Genomic DNA, 23,465 nt, shown 5'->3' with positions numbered 1-23,465 from the left:
TTTTTCAGCTGCCTCCATAGCGAATGAAATGAATCTTTCATTTGCTCCCCTCAGCAGTGGCCTTCTAGGGCTTTACTCCTACTTATTCAAAACTCCTGGGACTGGTTCTGCAGGGATGTGCTTCTCAGAGACCTCTTGGATGAAGGGCATAAGCCAGGGAAGCTTTACGAGGGGGGCAGTGTACACAAGGAACCTCAGCCCTTGGCTATTTTAAAGAGGATGTGGATAGCAGAGATTCAGTGGTAAAAGTGAAAATTTGACTTTGCAAATGTAGTATTAACTTCAGTTATTGAGAAAATTTGCCCTTGATGGTTAATTACATTTATAAAATAAGCTGTGTATATCATTTATATATCAGATTAATTTTGTGTTTTTCTATTTGAATATGGTATGGAGTATTTTATGATGTTCATGTAATGTGGTCCTCTGCTTGTTACATTAAAAAAAAAAAACGCCAATTTTTCTTTCTTTGTGATACCTGAAAATTTTGGGGAAAAGACCATAGATCTTAGAGTTTTGTCGTCTTAGGAGAGCAAGTTCTCAAACTTACTCTTAAAAATTATTGAAGGCCCCAAAGAACTTTTGTTTATATTGGTTATATTGGTCAATATATGCTGTATTAGAAATTAAAACTGAGAAATAAAAAATATTAATTCATTTTAAAATAATAAAATAATTATGTTAACATAAATAACCTTTTAAATGAAAAATAACTATATTTTCCAAAACAAAAAAATTAGAAGGGTAGAATTGTTTTACACATTCAAAAATTTGAAAATGTCTGAATAGAGACAGCTGGATTCTCAGATCTGGTTCTGCATTTAGCCTGTTGTGACTTACTGTTTTGTTGTTGACTTATTGTATTGTTAAAGTACATGAAGAATGTAGTTGGAGAAGGGAGGAGTGTTTTAACATCCTTTTCAGATAACTGTGGGTATTCTTTGTTTTATTTGTTTTTTATTTTTGACTGCTTTTGGGTCTTTGTTGCTGCACGCGGGCTATCTCTAGTTGCAGTGAGTGGGGTCTACTCTTCGTTGCGGTGCATGGGCTTCTCATAGCGGTGGCTTCTCTTGCTGCGGAGCATAGGCTCTAGGGACGTGGGCTCGGTAGTTGCGGCTCGCGGGCTCTAGAGCGCAGGCTCAGTAGTTGTGGCGCATGGGCTTAGTTGCTCTGCAGCATGTGGGATCTTCCTGTACTAGGGCTCAAACCCGTGTCCCCCGCATTGGCAGGCGGATTCTCAACCACTGCGCTACCAGGGAAGCCCCACTGTGGGTATTCTTTGGTACTATACTGAAACGCCGAAAAATGGTAGTTTCTTCAAGGTTAATTGTTACAGAGACTTTGAAACCATATCAGGGAACTTTTTGTATTCTGTTACATTAAAATCCATTGGTCTATCTTGCACTTTGAATGGCTCTTTAACCCATGCATGATTTTGACTTTCTGGCTCCCTTGAAAGGGTCTTGAGGACCCTCAGGACCTGAGGGAACCACCCTTTATAAACTGCCATCATAGAATCTGGAAGGGGTCTTAAGATGAACTCAGGCCCATCTTTCTTCTAGGCTGGAGTAAGAGGGGTAATGGAAGTTGTGGGAGAACTGATATGCCCAAAGTAATGCAGCTAGTTTCCCATTGAGCTGACTATAATTTAGGTTTCTTGAATGATTCTTTAAACTTGGCTTCAGTGCCTCTGCTATGCTTGGTGCTGGCCTCACTGCATTGCCTTTTGGGAGAGTTGTCTCCTGTGGCCCTGCTCCTTGGAGTCTTGAATGTTTGTTCACCTTTCCTTCCTTATTTTGTCTTAAGTTCCTAATTGCCAAAAGTCTCTTTAGATTTCTGAATAAGATATTTTGATCTCTTGTCAGTTTAGCTCTGTGGCTGCTTGTGTGTATTAAACGTGTTTTTAAGTAACTGAAAGATAATCAAAAGGCATTTGGGCTACGTGGAAGTTTGAAGTACACATCAGGTCTTTATCTTGCACAAGAAAGGTGTTTTGAAATAACTTTAGAGCTCCACAGTCGATCTCTCACAGCAGATTGGAAGAATCTTGTAGATACCCAGGGAGTACTAATATATATGAACTGAACTCTTTTTCCCCTTTGAATTATGTAAATTCTTTGACTAATGGGTTTCTTTGAAGGGGTGTTGCTTAAAGTTTTGGGCTGAATGTTTTCATGCTCTGAAAACTTTCCTCCCCTTGGAAATTAGCATAAATGCATGGTTTTGTTTATATTCTTAATGGAAAAAAGGTGTGAGTGGCACTTGCTGTTGAATTGCTTTGAGATCATTTGAGGAAATTTAGTATTACTCAACAAGGTCACCAAAATTAATGAGGACATGGCAATTTGGAATGGATTATTTTTATCAAAGGCAGGATCAGGATGCTGCTGAGGAACACAAAGACATCTCTGAAATTTCATGGGCTGCCCTGCAGTGGTGAAGCAGTGTGTGATTGCATTTTTCAGTGTGGACTCTCCAGGCATGGTCTGCTTTGTGAACAAAGGCTTTGTGTGTGTGTGTGTGTTTAATTTTTTAGTATTAGTTGTTTTATTTGTTTGTTTTTTTTATACTGCAGGTTCTTATTAGTCATCAATTTTATACATATCAGTGTATACATGTCAATCCCAATCGCCCAATTCAGCACACCACCATCCCCACCCCACTGCGGTTTTCCCCCCTTGGTGTCCATACGTTTGTTCTCTACATCTGTGTCTCAATTTCTGCCATGCAAACTGGTTCATCTGTACCATTTTTCTAGGTTCCACATACATGCGTAAATATACAATATTTGTTTTTCTCTTTCTGACTTACTTCACTCTGTATGACAGTCTCTAGATCCATCCACGTCTCAACAAATGACTCAATTTCGTTCCATTTTATGGCTGAGTAATATTCCATTGTATATATGTACCACATCTTATTTATCCATTCATCTGTCTATGGGCATTTAGGTTGCTTCTATGACCTGGCTATTGAAAATAGTGCTGCAATGAACATTGGGGTGCATGTGTCTTTTTGAATTATGTTTTTCTCTGGGTATATGTCCAGTAGTGGGATTGCTGGATCACATGGTAATTCTGTTTTTAGTTTTTTAAGGAACCTCCATACTGTTCTCCATAGTGGCTGTATCAATTTACATTCCCACCAACAGTGCAAGAGGGTTCCCTTTTCTCCACACCCTCTCCAGCATTTGTCGTTTGTAGATTTTCTGATGATGCCCATTCTAACTGGTGTGAGGTGATACCTCATTGTAGTTTTTTTTTTTTTTTTTTTTTTGCAGTACGCGGGCCTCTCACTGTTGTGGCCTCTCCTGTTGCGGAGCACAGGCTCTGGACGCGCAGGCTCAGCGGCCATGGCTCACAGGCCTAGCTGCTCCACAGCATGCGGGATCTTCCCAGACCGGGGCACAAACCTGTGTCCCCTGCATCGGCAGGCGGACTCTCAACCACTGCACCACCAGGGAAACCCCCTCATTGTAGTTGTGATTTGCATTTCTCTAATAATTAGTGATGTTGAGCAGCTTTTCATGTGCTTCTTGGCCATCTGTATGTCTTCTTTGGAGAAATGTCTAGTTAGGTCTTCTGCCCATTTTTGGATTGGGTTGTTTGTTTCTTTAATATTGAGCTGCATGAGCTGTTTATGTATTTTGGAGATTAATCCTTTGTCCATTGATTCGTTTGCAAATATTTTCTCCCATTCTGAGGGTTGTCTTTTCATCTTGTTTATGGTTTCCTTTGCTGTGCAAAAGCTTTGAAGTTTCATTAGGTCCCATTTGTTTATTTTTGTTTTTATTTCCATTACTCTAGGAGGTGGATCAAAATAGATTTTGCTGTGATTTATGTCAAAGAGTGTTCTTCCTATGTTTTCTTCTAAGAGTTTTATAGTGTCCGGTCTTACATTTTGGTCTCGAATCCATTTTGAGTTTATTTTTGTGTATGGTGTTAGGGAGTGTTCTAATTTCATTCTTTTACGTGTAGCTGTCCAATTTCCCCAGCACCACTTACTGAAGAGACTGTCTTTTCTCCATTGTATATCTTTGCCTCCTTTGTCATAGATTAGTTGGCCATAGGTGCATGGGTTTATCTCTGGGCTTTCTATCTTCTTCCATTGATCTGTGTTTCTGTTTTTGTGCCAGTACCATATTGTCTTGATTACTGTAGCTTTGTAGTATAGTCTGAAGTCAGGGAGTCTGATGTAAGGTTAGATTGTTTATTTGAGATTTTTTTTGTTTCTTGAGGTAGACTTGTATAGCTATAAACTTCCCTCTTAGAACTGCTTTTGCTGCATCCCATAGGTTTTGGATCATCATGTTTTCATTGTCATTTGTCTCTAGGTATTTTTTGATTTCCTCTTTGATTTCTTCAGTGATATCTTGGTTATTTAGTAACGTATTGTTTAGCCTCCATGTGTTTGTGTTTTTTAAGTTTTTTTTCCCTGTAATTCATTTCTAATCTCATAGCATTGTGGTCAGAAAAGATGCTTGATACGATTTCAGTTTTCTTAAATTTACTGAGGCTTGATTTGTGACCCAAGATGTGATCTATCCTGGAGAATGTTCCGTGTGCACTTGAGAAGAAAGTGTAATCTGCTGTTTTTCGATGGACTGTCCTATAAATATCAATTAAATCTATCTGGTCTATTGTGTCATTTAAAGCGTGTGTTTCCTTATTTATTTTCATTTTGGATGATCTGTCCATTGGTGTAAGTGAGGTGTTAAAGTCCCCCACTATTGTGTTACTGTCGATTTTCTCTTTTATAGTTGTTAGCAGTTGCCTTATGTATTGAGGTGCTCCTATGTTGGGTGCATATATATTTATAATTGTTATATCTTCTTCTTGGATTGATCCCTTGATCATTATGTAGTGTCCTTCCTTGTCTCTTGTAACATTCTTTATTTTAAAGTCTATTTTATCTGATATGAGTATAGCTACTCCAGCTTTCTTTTGATTTCCATTTGCATGGAATATCTTTTTCCATCCCCTCACTTTCAGTCTGTACGTGTCCCTAGTTCTGAAGTGGGTGTCTTGTAGACAGCATATATATGGGTCTTGTTTTTGTATCCATTCAGCAAGCCTGTGTCTTTTGGTTGGTGCATTTAATCCATTCATGTTTAAGGTAATTATTGATATGTACATTTCCATGACCATTTTCTTAATTGTTTTGGGTTTGTTTTTGTAGGTCCTTTTCTTCTCTTGTGTTTCCCACTTAGAGAAGTTCCTTTAGCATTTGCTGTAGAGCTGGTTTGGTGGTGCTGAATTCTCTTAGCTTTTGCTTGTCTGTAAAGCTTTTGATTTCTCCATCAAATCTAAATGAGATCCTTGCTGGGTAGAGTAATCTTGGTTGTAGGTTCTTCCCTTTCATCACCTTTAAGTATATCATGCCACTCCCTTCTGGCTTGTAGAGTTTCTGCTGAGAAGTCAGCTGTTAACCTTATGGGAGTTCCCTTGTATGTTATTTGTCGTTTTTCCCTTGCTGCTTTCAATAATTTTTCTTTGTCTTTAATTTTTGCCAATTTGATTACTGTGTGTCTCAGCGTGTTTCTCATTGGGTTTATCCTGTATGGGACTCGCTGCACTTCCTGGACTTGGGTGGCTATTTCCTTTCCCATGTAAGGGAAGTTTTTGACTCTAATCTCTTCAAATATTTTCTCTGGTCCTTTCTCTCTTCTCCTTCTGGGACCCCTATAATGCGAATGTTGTTGCGTTTAATGTTGTCCCAGAGGTCTCTTAGGCTGTCTTCATTTCTTTTCATTCTTTTTTCTTTATTCTGTTCCACAGCAGTGAATTCCACCATTCTGTCTTCCGGGTCACTTATCCGTTCTTCTGCCTCAGTTATCCTGCTATTGATTCCTTCTAGTGTAGTTTTCATTTCAGTTATTGTATTGTTCATCTCTGTTTGTTTGTTCTTTAATTCTTCTGGGTCTTTGTTAAACATTTCTTGCATCTTCTCGATCTTTGCCTCCATTCTTTTTCCGAGGTCCTGGATCATCTTCAGTATCATTATTCTGAATTCTTTTTCTGGACGGTTGCCTATCTCTACTTCATTTAGTTGTTTTTCTGAGGTTTTATCTTGTTCCTTCATCTGGTATATAACCCTCTGCCTTTTCATCTTGTCTATCTTTCTGTGAATGTGGTTTTTGTTCCACACGCTTCAGGACTGTAGTTCTTCTTGCTTCTGCTGTCTGCCCTCTGGTGTGTGTGTGTGTGTGTGTGTTTGTGTGTTTATTTCCTCCTGTGTGTCTCCCTGCCAGGGGTGTGTCTAAGGGCTGTGCCCACATGATTAATTCTGCTGATTCTTGGTCAGACAACACTTTACAGACAGGTGTCGTCTTTTAATTTAGCAGGGCAGAAGACCCTTTTCCTTCACTCTCAAGATTGCTTTGAGAGGCTCGACTGGGATTGGCTGTGTGTTTCTTCGTAATTATAGCCTCCTTTTAGCAATCCCAATATATTAAACTGTAGAAATTAACATATTACTTAGGGGTTGAATATTTACCTTTCAGAGTGGTTCTGTTTGGAGTTCCTTTAAATATCTAGTTCTCCCATTTCATTAAAATAGAATTTGAGTCCCAGAATTTGCTTTGTAGGAATACAGGTCCTTATTAAGATGCAACACACCCATGATCACTCTCCTAGTATCTCTGTGTCTTAGAGGCAGAGCTCTCTTCACTGGAGATTGAAGCAGTGTTTCACATGGGATGAGGAGCAAATGGGGAGATGTATTTTTTTCCTCATCAACTTTTTTCTCATGTCTGTCTAACAGTTCTACTAAGAGCTAATTTTTTGAATCAGGACTGCCTTCCCTGTGTTCTGAAAGGCTGTGCCTACATGGAAGTGTCTGTGTGGGTGGGTGGAACCCCTTAGAGACAAAGTGCAGTTGACTGTGCTGCTGCCCCCCAAGATCAGCTTTTCCTCTGCCATTTTCCCTTTGTTGCTTTTTTGAAGATGATCAGTAACAGCAAAACCTGCCCCTTAAGTAGTTGGTATGGTTCTAAAGAGCTGAGAAAAGAATTCATTGTGTCCTCTATGTAAAGAAATTTAGTGGCTCATGGAAGGGAAGGAAAGAGAAAAACCAAATTTGATGGGACTTAAGAAATCCATTACTTTCCAGTTTCTTCTCTGTTATGGGCATCTGATGGCCTGGGTACTATTTTAAAGTTTCCTCTGTTTTTAAAATGTTTTGAGAAGGGGGCTGGATCAATGTCTTTCATAGTCTAACATACGTGGTTGTTGAATGTTTAATTGATGTTTGCTTCTGTCTGTCAGGAGCTTGGGGCTGAGGTTGTTTTGAAGATGTTTGTTAACTGGGGGTTTACAGGCTTTTCATTGTTATTGCTGACCTCTCAGTGATTGTCATTCTTCCATCACCACACAATTTCTTCTCTAAAATGACAGGAATTCAGATTACTTAAAGGTACTTGCTAATTAAAAATTGTTCTCTAAAAACCACTCCATAATCAGCCAGGCACACTGTAAGCAAAACACTTACTAAGCAGTCTAGAATGAAACAGGGGGTTTATGCTGATTATGAACATTGACTTCCAAACACAGAGTAGTTGCTGATGAATTATCATTATACTAATATTTAGAAATAAATTTCACTTCTAAACCTGCTGATATTTAATTGGTTTACTACTACCTTTCTAAAGCCTAATGAACTAAAGATATAGGTTTCCTTCAGAGACTTGGAATCTGCTTTGTCAGTGAATGGTAGCTCAGTATTAGTTTTATATATATATATATATATATATATATATATATATATATATAATTTTTTTTTTTTACTACTTATTTTATTTATTTAATTTTGGCTGCATTGGGTCTTCGTTGCTGCGCACGGGCTTTTTCTCTGGTTGTGGCAAGCGGGGGCTACTCTTCGTTGCGGTGCACGGGCTTCTCATTGCAGTGGCTTCTCTTGTGGCGGAGCACAGGCTCTAAGCGTGCAGGCTTCAGTAGTGTGGCACATGGGCTCAGTAGTTGTGGCTCACAGGCTCTAGAGCACAGGTTCAGTAGTTTTGGTGCACGGGCTTAGTTGCTCCGCGGCATGTGGGATCTTCCCGGACCAGGGCTCAAACCCGTGTCCCCTGCATTGGCAGGCGGTCTTAACCACTGCGCACCAGGGAAACCCAGCATTAGTTATATTAATATTTATTTGTGGATTACTTTTCTTCCCTGTACCTTAATGTCCTTTGTAAATGTTTTTGGAAGTGTGGTATTAATGCAAAAATTTGAATCTTATTACTAAATCATTTCATAGCTGCTCTTTGCTTCAGTTGTCTTGAGAGGCTAAGTATGTGACCCATCAGGACACACACACTCATTATTCCTGTGGTTTTTAACTGAGCAGTCTTAAACTTAAATTCTAGTTTCCCAAAATTCTAAAGGATCCAGTTTGCTTTGTTTTGTTTCTGTTTCTGTTTGGAAGAACATAGAAATTCTGTTTCAAATTGTGTCTGGACCTTAATAAGAGATTCCAGTTCTGGAATAGTATTTGTGTTGAATAATTAGAGACTTGTGTTTCCTTCTTTTTTTCAATTTTGGGAGATGAGAGGAATTTTAGGATGACCTGATTCTGGATGTGGTTGTCTACAACAGTTTGTCTTATAAAAGATTATTTATCTTGTGCCCCTCTCCCCCACATTTTATTATTTTAAAAAACCCAGGTATACCAAAAAATTGAAAGAATTGGTGAATCTTCATGTTAATATTTTGCTATATTTGCTTTATCACAAAACAATCCATCTAGCTTTCTTTGTCTTGTTTTTTCTTTCCACTCAAGAAGAAATGACCTTGCTAATATAGTAAAGTGGAGAGAGAGACAGATAGACAGACATGCATAGTGCCTGACACATAGTAAATGTAATAGAGCTGGTTGGCAAGAGAGAGAGCAAATGTGAATGAATGAATAGGACATGCTTCTAGGTTTAGGATACAAAGAAGCAATTCCCAGCTAAATCCCTGCCATTAGGGCCTTACTGTTGGGTCAGGAGGTGAGAAACCAAAGAAGGCAAATGCTTTGCCAGGTAGCTCATATGAAGCCTTCAGTGAAGGTCAGCATGGTTAGCATGGCTACTGGAGTTCTGGAGTTCAGAAGAGGGAATATGATCCCAGAAGACTGGGGCAGTTGACAAAGGCTTCTTGGAAGAAATGGAGGTGGAACTGGGCCAAGAGGTAGGGCAGAACCTGAGAACAGAGATGTGGGCACAGGGGCATTCTGAGCCACGGGGAGCCTGAGGCTACCTACGTATTTGGGAGGAGTGACAGTGTGATAAATAGCCAGTTGCCTGTAAGCGCTTTATTCAGGTGATTGGAGAGTGGACCATCTTCCTTGTAGTGCTCCAAGGCAGGGCCCACTCCTTATTCCCTGAGCACCCCCAGTTACTCCTGCTCCAGGGCTCCGCCTTTGCTGCTCACTCTGCCTGGACTCAGTCCCTCCAGATGTCTGTGTGGCTCCCTCTTCCTTCTGGCCTCTGCTCAGTGAGAACTTCCCTGTTCCCCCTCTGTAAAATAACAGCTCCTTCTGGCACACACTAGCCAACGAGCACCCTCTAACATACTTTTTTCTTCTTTCTACTCTGTCCCCAAAGCCTAGTACAGTGCCTGTGATTATATATCCATGTATATGTATATATATAGATATAAAGAGTTGGTGCTCAGGAAACAGTTGACGCATGAAGGAATGAACAAATGGGAATTCTGAGGTGTATAGGGCGTTTGGGCAAGAAAATATCTTAAAGGGACCAAACAAGCAGCTAAGAGAAGCTTGAGCTGGCCAGAGAGTCACCAAAATATGTCTTAGGGTCAGTGCCCTTGTGGGGAAGGTTGAGATTTGGGTATGGTTAGCTGACCTGCTTAGAAAAGCTCCCAGGGAATTCATCCTTGACATTTTCTCTTTGAAAAATTCATGCTCCTAAGTGAAGCCTTTGGTGATTCTGATGCCTCTTGTGCTCCTCCTAGGATCCCTGCAGTGGACCATGAGACGGTAATGTCCACTGAGGACCTCTGGGAGCCATGTCAGACGAATCCGCCTCAGGGAGCGATCCAGACCTGGACCCAGATGTGGAGCTGGAGGATGCGGAAGAGGAGGAGGAGGAGGAGGAGGAGGTGGCAGTGGAGGAACATGGCAGGGGTGACGAGGAAGACCTGCTGGATGGTGAGTGACTCTAGTGAGTGACAGAGGTTGCCTTATCTTTATTCTAATAGAATTTTTGCTGAGACAACTTGGTGTTGGCAGTTGGATTTCTTAGGTCATCATCCATCATGAGAAGGCAAAGACTGGAACATAGCAACAATGAACTCATATGCTCTTCCCAGGAAATAAATTGTTGTACCTCTATATAAGCCTCACTTTAGTGCTGGAAGGACCTTTAGCATTCACCTTGACTTTGATGATGTGCAAACTTAGGTCTAAAGATTTGAGACTGGAGCATGCTTGTTCAAGTCATGGAGGGAGTCAGTGGCAGAGTTCCTGTGGTGAGACAAAGTGGTGGTCTGGTGGTCATGGACCCATCAGGTGGCCACAGATAGGTGTGAGGATAACCGTAAGTGGTCTGTGAGTTTCCTAAGTTACATTCACAATTCTGCTTCTGTGAAGATGAGGAAGTTATCTGGGGAGAGATTATTAGATGGGTTCACAACTCCAGAAAGCTTATTGCATCTCCTGCAGGGCTGCTCTGCCTCCCAGCTACTTCAAGTGACTATAAATTGCTCCTACTGGGAGAGAACTGCCCTTCTGTAGCTGGTGGACCCCTTCTGGGCTCCTATTTGGTTTGCTTGGCTTACCCTTCCTTTGTCCCCAACTTGTTGAAGTGGCATTGGACTTTTCCTTTTCATCGTTAGTCTAATGTTAGGTCATCTGGCCAGCCACACAGCTTCTCAATTAATTCTAACCTTTCATGGCATAGGATTTGGTTGTTTGTAAGCTTCCTGTTGACCTAGGAATAAAGTTTTTGTCTTTTTATAACACACCAATATTCAGTTTTATACCTGAACATTGCACTAGATCATCGTTGCTTGGATTTTCAGGAGCCTAGGAAGATGCATTCCTGCCATTCTCCAGATTCCAGGAGAATGAGCATCTATCCTCTTCGTTTGCTGATGTTACTGTCTTCAGTTCTCATTCATCCTAACAGCTGCCATATGGTTCAGGGATCAATTTTCTGTCATTTAAACTGTCTAGAGGTCTCTGCCCCATTTCCAGTTTATCTCTGGCAGGAAATTACCATTTCACTCCCCCCACACACAACAGCATCTTCTGCTATCCACTTCCAGCTTGTTCAGGTGGAGTCTCCCCACAGCTAGTTCTGCAGTTCCCATCTATAAAGTAGAATGAGTAGAAATAACAGAAGATAGTGATGTGAGGGTATATCATCAGACTGTCTTGCTTGCCTCTCATGGTTCTTTTTTTTAATAAATTTATTTATTTTATTTATTTTTGTCTGCGTTGGGTCTTTGTTGCTGCGTACGGGCTTTCTCTAGTTGTGGCGAGTGGGGGCTACTCTGCGTTGCGGTGCGTGGGCTTCTCATTGCGGTGGCTTTCTTGTTGCGGAGCACGGACTCTAGGCGCGCGGGCTTCAGTAGTTGTGGTGCACCGACTTAGTTGCTCTGTGGCACGTGGGATCTTCCCGGACCAGGGATTGAGCCTGTGTTCCCTGTATTCGCGGGTGGATTCTTAACCACTATGCCACCAGGGAAGTCTGCTACCCTTATTCTTATGGAGTTTGCAAGGAAAAGCCAGATGTCCCACTTCTTTTCCTCTGGTATTTTTTTACTTCATTATCTGTGCTGATTTCTCTGCTGTTTTCCCAGTTCTCCAGTAGGGGTACTGTCCCTAGGAAATCACTGTTCTGCTTTCTGCCCTTGATTAGTTTATGTTTTCTAGAATTTTTGTATAAATGGAGACATATAGTATATTCATTCTCTTTCTGGGAGTCTGACTTCTTTCACTCAGCATAATTATTTTAAGATTCATCCATGTGTGGGACTTCCCTGGTGGCACAGTGGTTAAGAATCTGCCTGCCAACGCAGGGGACACAGGTTTGAGCCCTGGTCCAGGAAGATCCCACATGCCATGGAGCAACTAAGCCCGTGCACCACAACTACTGAGCCTGCGCTCTAGAGCCCGCGCACCACAACTACTGAAGCCCACGCGCCTAGAGTCCGTGCTCCGCAACAAGAGAAGCCCCCGCAATGAGAAGCACACGCACTGCAATGAAGAGTAGCCCCTGCTCGCCACAACTAGAGAAAGCCTGCGAGCAGCAGTGAAGACCCATGCAGCCAAAAATAAATAAATCTATAAAAAAAAAAAGATTCATCCACATGTATATATCAACTGTTCATTTGTCTTCATTGCTGAGTAGTATTCTATTGTATAGGTATACCCCAATTTGTTTATCCATCTCCTGGGTTTCTTTTTTGGGGGGGGTTCCTTTTTTTCTTTTGTTTTGTTAATACAAATAAAGCCACTGTGAACATTCATGTATAAGCCTTTGTATTGACATGTGCTTTTATTTTGCTTGGATAACAGATTCTGTCATCTCTATTGGCTATCCAAGTCATGGGGGACAATGGAATCAGAACTAAGAATAGAACCTGTTTATGTTTTGCTAGAGACCTCTCTTTAGATGAACCATTAACATCCAGCAAATCAGATTATTCATCTATCCGTGAATCCAAGTGACTATTCTCCAGCCCATAGACCACCATTTATTTACAAGACTATCAGAGTAGACTTGCTCACATTCATTATTTGAAATCAAGGTCTTGTTAGAAAGGTACCTAACAGAGTCTCTTAGGAGTCAAATTTGCATAAAAAGCTGTGTAGCCCAGTATTAGTGCCTAAAAGAATGGCAGGTCTCATAGAGAGCATGGGGCACCAGGAGAACAATACAGTATGTGAGAGTGGCAAGGGAAAGGAATGCATTCAGTAATTCAGTAATATTTATTGAGCTTCTACTCTTTGGCTAGGCATGGTCATGGGCATTGGGAATACAGCAGGGGATAAAAATGCCTCTCCTCATGGGATTTTCATTTTATTTTATTTTATTTTATTTTATTTATTTATTTTTTTTGTGGTACGCGGGCCTCTCACTGTTGTGGCCTCTCCCGTTGCGGAGCACAGGCTCCGGACACGCAGGCTCAGCGGCCATGGGTCACAGGCCCAGCCGCTCCGCGGCATGTGGGATCTTCCCGGACCGGGGCACGAACCCGTGTCCCCTGCATCGGCAGGCGGACTCTCAACCACCGCGCCACCAGGGAAGCCTGGGATTTTCATTTTAGTAGGTTGAGACAGATGATAAATAAGTACGTAAACAGTATGTCAGAAGGTGTTAAGTGCTATGAAGAAAGGGGAACTGGGTAAGGTATGAATGTGGGATGATGCTTTTTTTATGTCGAATGGTCAAGAAAGACTTTACTTGATTAGGTGACTTTTGGGTTGAGCCATGGAGGAAATAAGGGAGCTAGCCTGGTGGTTGTCTAGAGAAAGAGCATTCCAGGCAGATGGGATAGCAAGAGCAAAGATCCAAAGGCAGGATCTTTCCTGGTGTGTGGAGAAAACAGCAAGGAGCCAGGGTAGCTGAAGCAGAGTGTACCAGGCTAAGGGTGGTAGAAGAGAGGCCATGGGGTCCGACTGTGTGGGGTCTTATTCTGTAAGGTGGGAGCCATTAGAGGGTTTAAACGGAGGAAAGATCACACTGGCTGATATGTAAGGACCAGGCTGTGAAGGAGCTGAGGGCAAGAGCAGGAAGGTCAGTTAGGAGGATACTGCAAAATTCCAGGCAGGAGGGATGGTGGCTTGGTGGAGGTGGTAGAAGTAGTTGGATTCTGGATATGTTTTGAAGATGGAGCCAATAGCATTTGTTAATGAAAGAGATATAGATTGTGTCAGAGTAAGAGGGAAGGTAAGGATGGATCCCAGTTTTTTATTGAACAACTTGAAGATGCCATTTTCTAAGCTTAGGAAGATTAGGGGAGAGGTACAGATTGGGGACAGAGAGGAGTTCAGTTTTGAAGACATGTTAAGTTTGACATGTCTTATGCCTCCAAGTTGAGATGTCCAGAGGGCAGTTGACTATTAAATTGAAGTTCATGGGAGAACTCTACATTGGAGGTAAAAAAGTGGGATATATCTGTATATGAATGGTACTTAAATCACAGGACAGGATAAGATTATTCCAGGAATAGAGAAATTAAAGAGAAGTGGTCTGAACAACTAAGCACTTGGCAGCAGAGGTGGGGAAGGAATGAGGATGATCTAGGAAAGAAGATTGAGAAGAAATGGTCACTGAGGTAATAGGAGACCCAAGAGAAAGGTGTTATGGAAGCCAGGTAGAAAAAAAGAAAAGCATTTCAAGGAGGAAGTGATCAACCGTGTTAGTTAAAGGCAACCAATAGTCCTGGTAGTATGAGGTCTAAGAATTGACTGTTGGATTGAGCAGTGTGGGGGTCCTTGGTGGCCTTGATCAATTTCAGTGCAATGATAGGGACTCAAACAAGAACAGGTGGAAAACAGGTTTTATCTTTTTAACTTTTTGCCAGTGGGATTGATCAGGTAGGGAGGGAGAAATTGATGGTGCAGGAGAGATTGGGGACAGTCCATACTGGCTAAAGCCAAGCTGTAACTGTGGTCTGGGAAAGCCTTTGCCTCAGCACTTTAGTGTATGATAGAGAGAGGAACACCCCACAAGACAAGGCAACCATCTTCATCTAAATTTTGTGATCTTGGGCAAGTCCTTGATGAGCCTTTAGGTTCTTTTCCACAAAATGAAAAGTCTGCAACCTGAATTCTAGATCTGTTGTTCTCTTGTTCTGCATGAAGACAGGGAAGAATGGGCATGTTTTTAGGAACAAAAAGGAATCACCAAAACAAAAGGGCTATGAATCAGCCGGGGGAAGCAGTTAGACCATGTGACTGAATGCACTAAGACAGGCAAGACAGTGTTAATAGCATTCTATTGCATTTCAGCATTTTGTTCTCAACATAGATGACAAGCAGCATTCCTTAAATTACAGATTCAAGCCAGATCTTTTTTTTTTTGGCTGCGCCACACAGCATGCGGGATCTTAGTTCCCGGACCAGGGATCAAGCCCATGCCCCCTGAAGTGGAAGTGTGGAGTCCCAACCACTGGACTGCAGGAACTCCCTCAAGCCGAATCTTTTTCTTTTTATCCTGTATTTCTCTCTTCCTTCTCTTCCCCAGAAACTTGTGTCACTTTTTCCTGAGACAACTTGAATATCTGTTCTTGGGCTGATTTTTCAGAATAGTGTATGTCAGAGTTTAGGGTGACCTCCATGTTAGAAATGAAGTAGTGCTGATTTTGATAATTGTTCCTGTCCTCCTTTTCTGTGTGCTAGGGTTAGGGAGACAAAGGGGCAGAGAGTTTGGGTGCGCTGGGGGCAGAAGATTGTTTTATAAACCTGCATCAGAAAAGCATGTCAGACATTGACCCAGTTGTTCAGAGTGACTTTTTTTTTTAATACATGTTGCATTTTATTTTATTTATTTATCTTTTTTGGCTGCATCGGGTCTTAGTTGCGGCACGTGGGATCTTTGTTGCAGCATGCAGGATCTTTCGTTGTGGCACGTGGGCTCTTAATTGCAGTGTGCAGGCCTCTCTCTAGTTGTGGCGCGTATGCTCCAGAGCACGTGGCTCTGTAGTTTGCAGGATGCAGGCTCTTTAGTTGAGGTATGCGGGCTCAGTAGTTGCAGTGCACGGGCTTAGTTGCCCTGTGGCGTGTGGGATCTTAGTTCCCCAACCAGGGATGGAACCTGCGTCCCCTGCATTGGAAGGCGGATTTTTAATCACTGGGCCACCAGGGAAGTCCCCAGAGTAAATTGTAGGGCCTTTAACATTCCTTCCCAACAATCCAGGAGTGGGAGTATCTGATTGTGGTTTTAATTCGTATTTCCCTAATTACTTAAGATGAGCTCTTTTCCACATGCTTATGATCATTTTCACTTTTGTGAAGTGCCTGAACTCATGTTTTTGACCATTTTTCTTTCTTCCACAAATTTCTTATTGATTTATAGGAATTCTTTATATCTGGATGTGAGTCTTTTTAATATACACACACACACACACACACACACACAGCTTTCCCATTTATATTGCTTGATTTTTCACTCTCTTAGTTGTGTATTTTTTGCAGTTTTATAATCTTTTTTAGATTGTATTTTTGATGATCTATAGATGTTTTAATTTTAATGAAGTCAAATTTATCATTTTTTCCCTTTATGTTTAGTGCTTTTTGTGCTTGTTTAAGAAATATTTGTGTACCTCAAGGTCATGAAGATATTCTCCTGTTATCTTCTAGAAGCTTTAATGTTGTACCTTCACATTTAGGTCTAGGATCCATCTGGAATTGATTTGTGTGTGTGTGTGTGTGTGTGTGTGTGTGTGTTACGCGGGCCTCTCACTGCTGTGGCCTCTCCCGCTGCGGAACACAGGCTCCGGACGTGCAGGCTCAGCGGCCATGGCTCATGGGCCTAGCTGCTCCGTGGCATGTGGGATCCTCCCGGACCGGGGCACGAACCCGTGTCCCCTGCATCGGCAGGTGGACTCTCAACCACTGTGCCACCAGGGAAGCCCTGGAATTGATTTTTGTGTGGTGTGAGGTAGGGGTCAAGCTTCATCACCCCCCCACCTCCACCAATATGATTATCTAATTGATCCAGTATTCTGCATTACCTTTTTGTTTTACCCTTTGTTGTAAACAAAGGCACAGTACATATGTGGCTCTGTTTCTGAACTCTATTTTCTTCCCTCATAACTTTCAGCGAAATGGGAGTAGAGGAGAGATTGTGCATGGTGGTAGCTAAGAGCATGGACTCTGGAGCCAGATCAACCACCTGAGTTCAAATCCTGTCTTTACTACTTATAGCTTTGTGAAACAAGTTTTTTATCTGTAAAATGGGAATATTTGTAGTATCATCTACTTAATAGGGCTGTTTCGAGGACTGAATCGATAATATTTGTAACATGAATAAATCTAGCTGAAGGATAACAGGCATTGCTGGTGAGCTGGGCCCCAGTGCTTTTGGGAGCAGAGCTAGTGACTAGACCAGTTTTGGATGGACTTGGGCATGACTGGGCATGGGGTAGGGTCCATATCTAGCAGGGCTCACCACAGACCTGTGCTGGGACTACAGCTATTCCCCAATTGCTGTGCCTGCCCTGACTTCGGAGTTACCCAGCAACCCTCCTGAAGAGAAGGTTTTTCAGAATTTTTTTAATCATCTTCTGAAGTCTTCAAATAATCTTTGGTCCAATTTAGAATACAGAAGCAGAATGTGCCAGGTTTGAATGAAGTTCCCTAAACAGCATACCAAGAGAGACAGCAGCAGCTATTAATTTTCTCTCTGCAGCTATATTGATAGGCACTACAGCTTAGCAGTTGGGCACATACTAAAATAAAAAGGAAGAAACCTAGAGAGGGCTTTCTGGAGGCTAACCTTTAAGCAGAGACCCAAAAGAGAGTATGGGTTAGAATTGTCATTAGAATCTAAAACATAACTGTTAGATGAAGAAATGGGGAAAGACGGACACAGCCTCAACCAAGGCCTAGAGACCTTGAGAGCACTGTGCTTTTGAGGCTAGAGAGCAGGGAGTGGAGGGTGTGTGGGTGCAGGTGGTTGGAGGGAGGTACTTGCTGGTCAGAAGGAAGGCTGGATACGAGCAATCAGAAAAAGCCTTAAGTGTTTTAGGTTTTATCCTAAGGGTAGAAGGAACATTTTAAGGTATTTTAGAAGATCCTGGGTGGGTCGAGACTGTGACATGATCAGATTCAGAAAGCTCTCTTTCTGCAGCAAGCAGCATGGATTGGAGGGGGAGTCATCAGAAGGTGGCAGGTGACCCTTTGGATGCTTGTGCCAGAATCCAGACCAGGTAGTACAGTGGTATGGAGAGAAGTAGAGTGGGATATTTAGGTAATTTCTTCAGGCACAGAATTTGTGATTGAACATGAGGAGAGGTTTTTTCCTTGATGGTGATCATATATGGTAGAGGTCTATAAAGTTGTTTCCCTGTGGGGTGTAAGGTCCTGGGAGAGCCACTGCTGAATGCTCTTCCAGCTTAGAAATGCACTTACATTCCAGCCACTCTTTTAATCCAGAAGCAAAGATGCAGTGTGCTCTCAGATAGATGCATATTTTCTTTGCATTTTCTGTGGCCCTAAGGAAAAGATTTGTTTTATATCTAATGTGGTCAGTCAGAAAGGGCTTTACCTGTCTTTCTCTGACCAGAATTTACTCTCCAGCCTTTTGCATTCATAGAGTTAACATTTAAGGTTTCAATTAATGAGACAATTCAGGAGGTCGGTGACATGCAATCATTTATTATTTTGCCAAGGCATGACTTTAAATGATGCTCTCTGGGGTATGGGAACTGATAATTGAGCCCTGCCCTCCATAGCATCTGCTCCTCAACCTACCTTGTTTTCTGCTGTCAAATCAGAAATTCTTATCCTCAGTAAGAGTCTGAAGGGATCATTTAACTGTTTCAGTTATATGTGAATGCATTTTGTGGAGGAAATTTTGTGCTGGAGGTATCTTTCTTCTCTCTTGCCTCCTGTGCTTTCCCAGAATGATATCTGATGCTCTGCTTGTGAAACCCTAGTCTTTGTGTACAGCCCTTTCTCAGCTACTGAATCCTTCTGGGAATTGTGTGTGTGTGTGTGTGTGTGTGTGTGTGTGTGTCTGTGTGTCTGTGTCTGTGTGTCTGTGTCTGTGTCTGTGTCTGTGTTTTGTGGTCGTAGCCTCAGTGCTTCAAAGCATTCATCAGAAAAAATAAACAGTTGTGTTGATTTTTTTTTCTCCCCCATACAGGTTACTAGCATGCTTTTGTTTGTTCATAGGACCAGTGTTACTGTCTTCTACTCTCTTAGGTTAACAGATACAACAGTAACAAATTTTGGAAGATTATCACCTTAGTGTGTGTACCCAAGTCCTCTCTCAAATAAAAGCAGCAGAATTTGAGCTGTTGGTGTTACTCTTTCCCCATTCCCTCTTTAAAAGGGACAGCACTTGTACCCTCCTAGTTTCCCTTGCTTGTTGTGGACACCCTTACATGGGGCCCTAGTGAAGTTTGCATGTTTTGCAAAGGTTTGTATGTTATTCTGTGCTTCCATCACCATTTAAAATGGATTTTCAGGTGGGAGAGTATGGGGCTTTACTTGCCTGGGCTCCAGAGGGAAGGGCTACAATCCCCCGAAGCTGCAAGCAGGCTTGTTCTCTTCATTCCTCTCTTAAAATCTTCCCTTTGCGGGTGCAGAGGTCCTGTTAATTCTAGCCTCCTTGAGAGAGAGGCTGCCAGTTGGAGCCCTCAAGAAGAGCAGGAAGCCCAGTATGGATTGACATGGCCCTTGAACCAGCTCCAGCCCTGACACCTCTCTCAAGCAGTTGCAGCATCCGGTACCACTTTACTCCCTGCAGTGCTGAATGGCAGGTGGTGAAAGCACTAGCTCTTTAGTGATTCTGAAGTTTCCAGGAATAATTTGCTTGAGTTTTTAATCTATTTTTATTTCTCCCATATTTGGATCACTCATACTTTGGGAAACAAGCAAAAAATATTTCATTGCTTCTGTCTTCCCATTCATATCCCTAGCCTATTTCTTTTTTTTAATGGAGATATAGTTGATTTGCAATATTATATTAGTTTCAGGTATACAACACAGTGACTCAAAAATTTTATAGATTATACTCCATTTATAGTTATTATAAAATATTGGCTATATTTCCTGTACTGTACAATATATTCTTGTAGTTTATTTATTTTATATAAGAGGCTTGTACCTCTTAATCCCTTACCCCTATCTTGCCCCTCCCATCTTGTCTCTCCCTGCTAGTAACCACTAGTTAGTTCTCTATATCTGTTTTTGTTTCTTTTTTGTTATATTCAGTAGTTTCTTTTATTTTTTAGATTCCACATATAAGTGATAATATACAGTGTTAGTCTTACTCTGTCTGACTTATTTCACTAAGCATGATACCTTCCAGGTGCATCCATGTTGTTGCAAATGGCAAAATTTCATTCTTTTTTATACCTAGCCCAGTTTTTTTTTTAAGATCTGTTTATTTATTTATTTTTAAATTTTTATTTATTTTTATTTTTCGCTGTGTTGAGTCTTTGTTGCTGCACGCAGGCTTTCTCTAGTTGCAGTGAGCAAGGGCTACTCTTCATTGCAGTGCACGGGCTTCTCATTGCAGTGGCTTCTCTTATTGCAGAGCACGGGCTCTAGGCGCACAGGCTTTAATAGTTGTGGCTCACAGGCTCTAGAGCACAGGCTTAGTAGTTGTGGCACACGGGCTTAGTTGCTCCGCGGCATGTGGGATCTTCCCGGACCAGGGCTCGAACCTGTGTCCCCTGCATTGGCAGGCAGATTCTTAACCACTGTGCCACCAGGGAAGTCCACTAGCCCATTTCTTTAAAAAAAAAAACACACACATTACTAGGGAGTTGAGAGACCCTTGGAGAACTCTTGAGGAATCAGTGACCAGCCTGTTGTCTCTTGAGGCCCTTGGCAGAGTGTCGAAGGAAGGGCTCTCCCCTCCAGGAAGCTGGCTGCAGGTTGCCAGGTGCCACAGTCACCAGGTGCCTTGGGTTGTGTGTTGTTTCTCAATGAACTGCAGCCATTTCCAGATAGGAGTTGGCTCTTTCTCCACCTTCTGTTCCTTGGGCAGAAGTAAGGTTTCTCTTCCTTAATGTGTAATGATGGCTAGGTGTGGGGTTGCTTGTGGAATTCTGGGGGATGGAAGGAATGGGGGAAATCAAGCTGAGTAGGTGATTCAGCATTCATGTTTGGCATAAAGCCATAGGATGTTAAGGATGATAGTGGATGTTTTCTTATGACTGATGGAATAATAAAGTTGAGTGATTAGAGAAAGCTGGGAAACACTTCAAGAACCAGCTCAAATTTCTCAAGTAATGATGTCAGTTTTGGCTATTTGTGCTGATGATGTTTTTCATATTTAAGTGTTCATATTTGTAAGTGTTCATATTCTGGATATACTAATCCTTTACTATTTATATTGTTAATAGCATCTAGTCTGTAGCTTATTTCTTAACGTTGCTCACAGTGCTCTTTGTTGTAAAAAAAAAAAATCTGTACTTTCATTGTAGTCAGTTTAAGCAATCTTTCACGTTGTTTGATAGTCTTTTATTTCATGAGTGAAAAAGTGAGAGGACATAGGAAAAGCATATTTTAAAGATTGGGATGTGGTTTTCATCAGCATCTTTGGGTTTAATTTGGATTTTTAAAATTTTGATTTTGTGAAATTATTCTAGACATTACCTTGTCTGTAAGATTTTAGTAAAGCCAAGTATTCACTTTATATTTTCTCTCATTTCTTTATATCTTATTCAGAAATTAAACTAGAATCTTTCAATGTTTCAGCCTTAGTCTGTCTTCTTTCCTTTGCTCAGAAGTTCCTACTTTGTGGCTGATTTGCTGAGAACTTGGTAATTCTTGCCTGTGGTTGCAGAGATGGCCAAAAATCTTCATCATCATGCTGAGCAGAGTCAAAATTAAATCTGTCTACAGCAGAGGGCTAGAATTTCAGATGGGCTGAAAAGAGGTGTAGTTGTGTTTACAAATGACTGTTTCTTTAGTATTTTGGCCTTGATTGTGCTATAAGCAGTGGTTCTCTACAGGGATTGATTTTGCCCCCAAGGAGACCTTTGGCAATGTATAGAGACATTTTTGGTTGTCACAACTGGGAAGATGCTACTAGAATCTAGTAGATGGGGGGAGTGGGGGCTGGGATGCTGCTGAACACCCTACAGTGTACAGGAGGGCCTCCAACAACAAAGGATTACCCAATTCCAAATGTCCGCAGGGCCAAGATTGAGAACCCCTGTGCCGTCTTGGTATCTTTTACAAATGATTTGCAGTTGTTCCCCAGCCCTGTGAGAGCTAAGTGGAAAGCCTGGCCCTTTCTTTTCTTCATGTCTTAGATTGTTTCATGAGTTAGTTAGAGTGATATCAGTCCCCTTGCTCTCAGATCTCACTTTAAAAGATGTGTTTAATTTAGAATCCTCTAGTGACTCTTAGCATTAATGCTGTGAAGAGTTATTTCTTCCCAAGGAGCAACTATGATGAGAATTTTTTTCCCTCTCAAACTGGCTTCTATGACTATTTTGAAGGTGAATCACATTTTGGTTTGTGTGAGTTTTTAACTTTTTAAGGCTTATTGGCAAATATATTGGCTTGTCATGACATATATTGAGTCAGGGAAAGCTCGGTCCACAGAGGACATCAATATGCACTCATAAATGATGATATATTGAAGATATTGAACATAAACATACTGAATAGGAACTGGTATACTTCAGTGGATTTTTTTATTCATATGTGTTTTTCTCTAGTGGCAGTTTTTTAAATAGAAACAAGCTCATTTTGAAAAATTCAACGTATATTTATTGAGCATCTGTTAGGCAGCTGGCATTTTTGTTAGGCTTGAGGGATATAGTGGAGAATGAGATGGAAAGAATCCCTGCCCTCAAGGAGCTACAGTCTAAAAGGAGAGAGACAGGTAAGTGTTGGATCAAGTTCCTAAAATAACTTCAGGTCTTGATAAGAACCTTGGAAATAATAAAGAAAGGGAATAAGCCCCAGGGGTTGGGAGGAAGGGCCTATTTTAGCCAGTGTGTTGGTTGTGGCAGTGGTGGTAAGGCTCTCTGTGGATGTAGCATTTATGCTTCAAAGAATTAACTTTTGGTTTTGCTTTTGCTCTTTAAAGTACGTTTTCCCCTGCTTTTTATTGTTTTCTTCCTACTACTTTCTTTGGGTTTAGTTTCCTGTTCTTTTTCTAATTTTTTGAAAAGAAAATTTATTTACATCATTGATTTTCACTCTCTGTTGTTTTTGCTTTTGTTTTTTTGCTGCCCTTTGCCCGCATACGGGATCTTAGTTCCCCGAACAGGGATTGAACCTGTGCCCCCTATATTGGGAGCGTGGAGTCTTAACCTCTGGACCACTCTCTGTTACTTTTTGACATTAATTTAAGGCTATGAATTTCTCTTTAAGAGTAACTTAGCAATATTACACAATTTTTAAAAATCAACTTTATTATATAATTTACATAAAGTAAAGTTCACATTTTTTACCTGTGCAGGTCGATGATTGTTCACAAATGTATGTACCCATGTTATCATCACCCTAATCAAGATACAGAAAAATATCCATTTTCCCAGAAAGTTCTCTCATGCCCGTTTGTGGTCAATTTTCCAGGCAACCACTGAACTGATTTCTGTCATTATAGGTTAGCTTTGCCTGTTCTAGAATTTTATATAAATGGAATTATACAATACATATTCTTTTGTCTTTGGCCTCTTGCTCAGCATAATGTCTGTGAGATTCATATGTATTGTTGCATATGATCATAGTTTGTTCCTTTTTATTGCTGAGTAGTATTCCAATTGCATGAATATATTACCCCTTGTTTATACATTTATCTGTTGATGGACATT

The 23,465-nt window shown here is 41.2% G+C and overlaps 1 protein-coding gene across 4 annotated transcripts in view; it reads left to right on the top strand.

Moving 5' to 3' along the window:
* Positions 1 to 10,010: 10,010 nt before the first annotated feature.
* Positions 10,011 to 23,465, top strand: part of RAD54L2 (RAD54 like 2) — a gene marked incomplete at both ends in the record, with an annotated part of 48,300 nt that continues 34,845 nt past the window's right edge. For all 4 annotated transcript variants that reach the window (XM_079712824.1, XM_079712823.1, XM_079712822.1 and 1 more), the window contains one exon: positions 10,011 to 10,152. In XM_079712824.1, coding sequence (XP_079568950.1) covers positions 10,011 to 10,152 — 142 coding nt within the window. The remainder of the gene's footprint in view (positions 10,153 to 23,465) is intronic.

Source organism: Hyperoodon ampullatus, assembly GCF_949752795.1.
Source record: "Hyperoodon ampullatus genome assembly, chromosome: 10".
In the NCBI taxonomy this organism is placed as follows: Eukaryota; Metazoa; Chordata; class Mammalia; order Artiodactyla; family Ziphiidae; genus Hyperoodon; species Hyperoodon ampullatus.
Note: the sequence above shows the minus strand (reverse complement) of the source record. Positions and strands in the feature narration are given on the sequence as shown.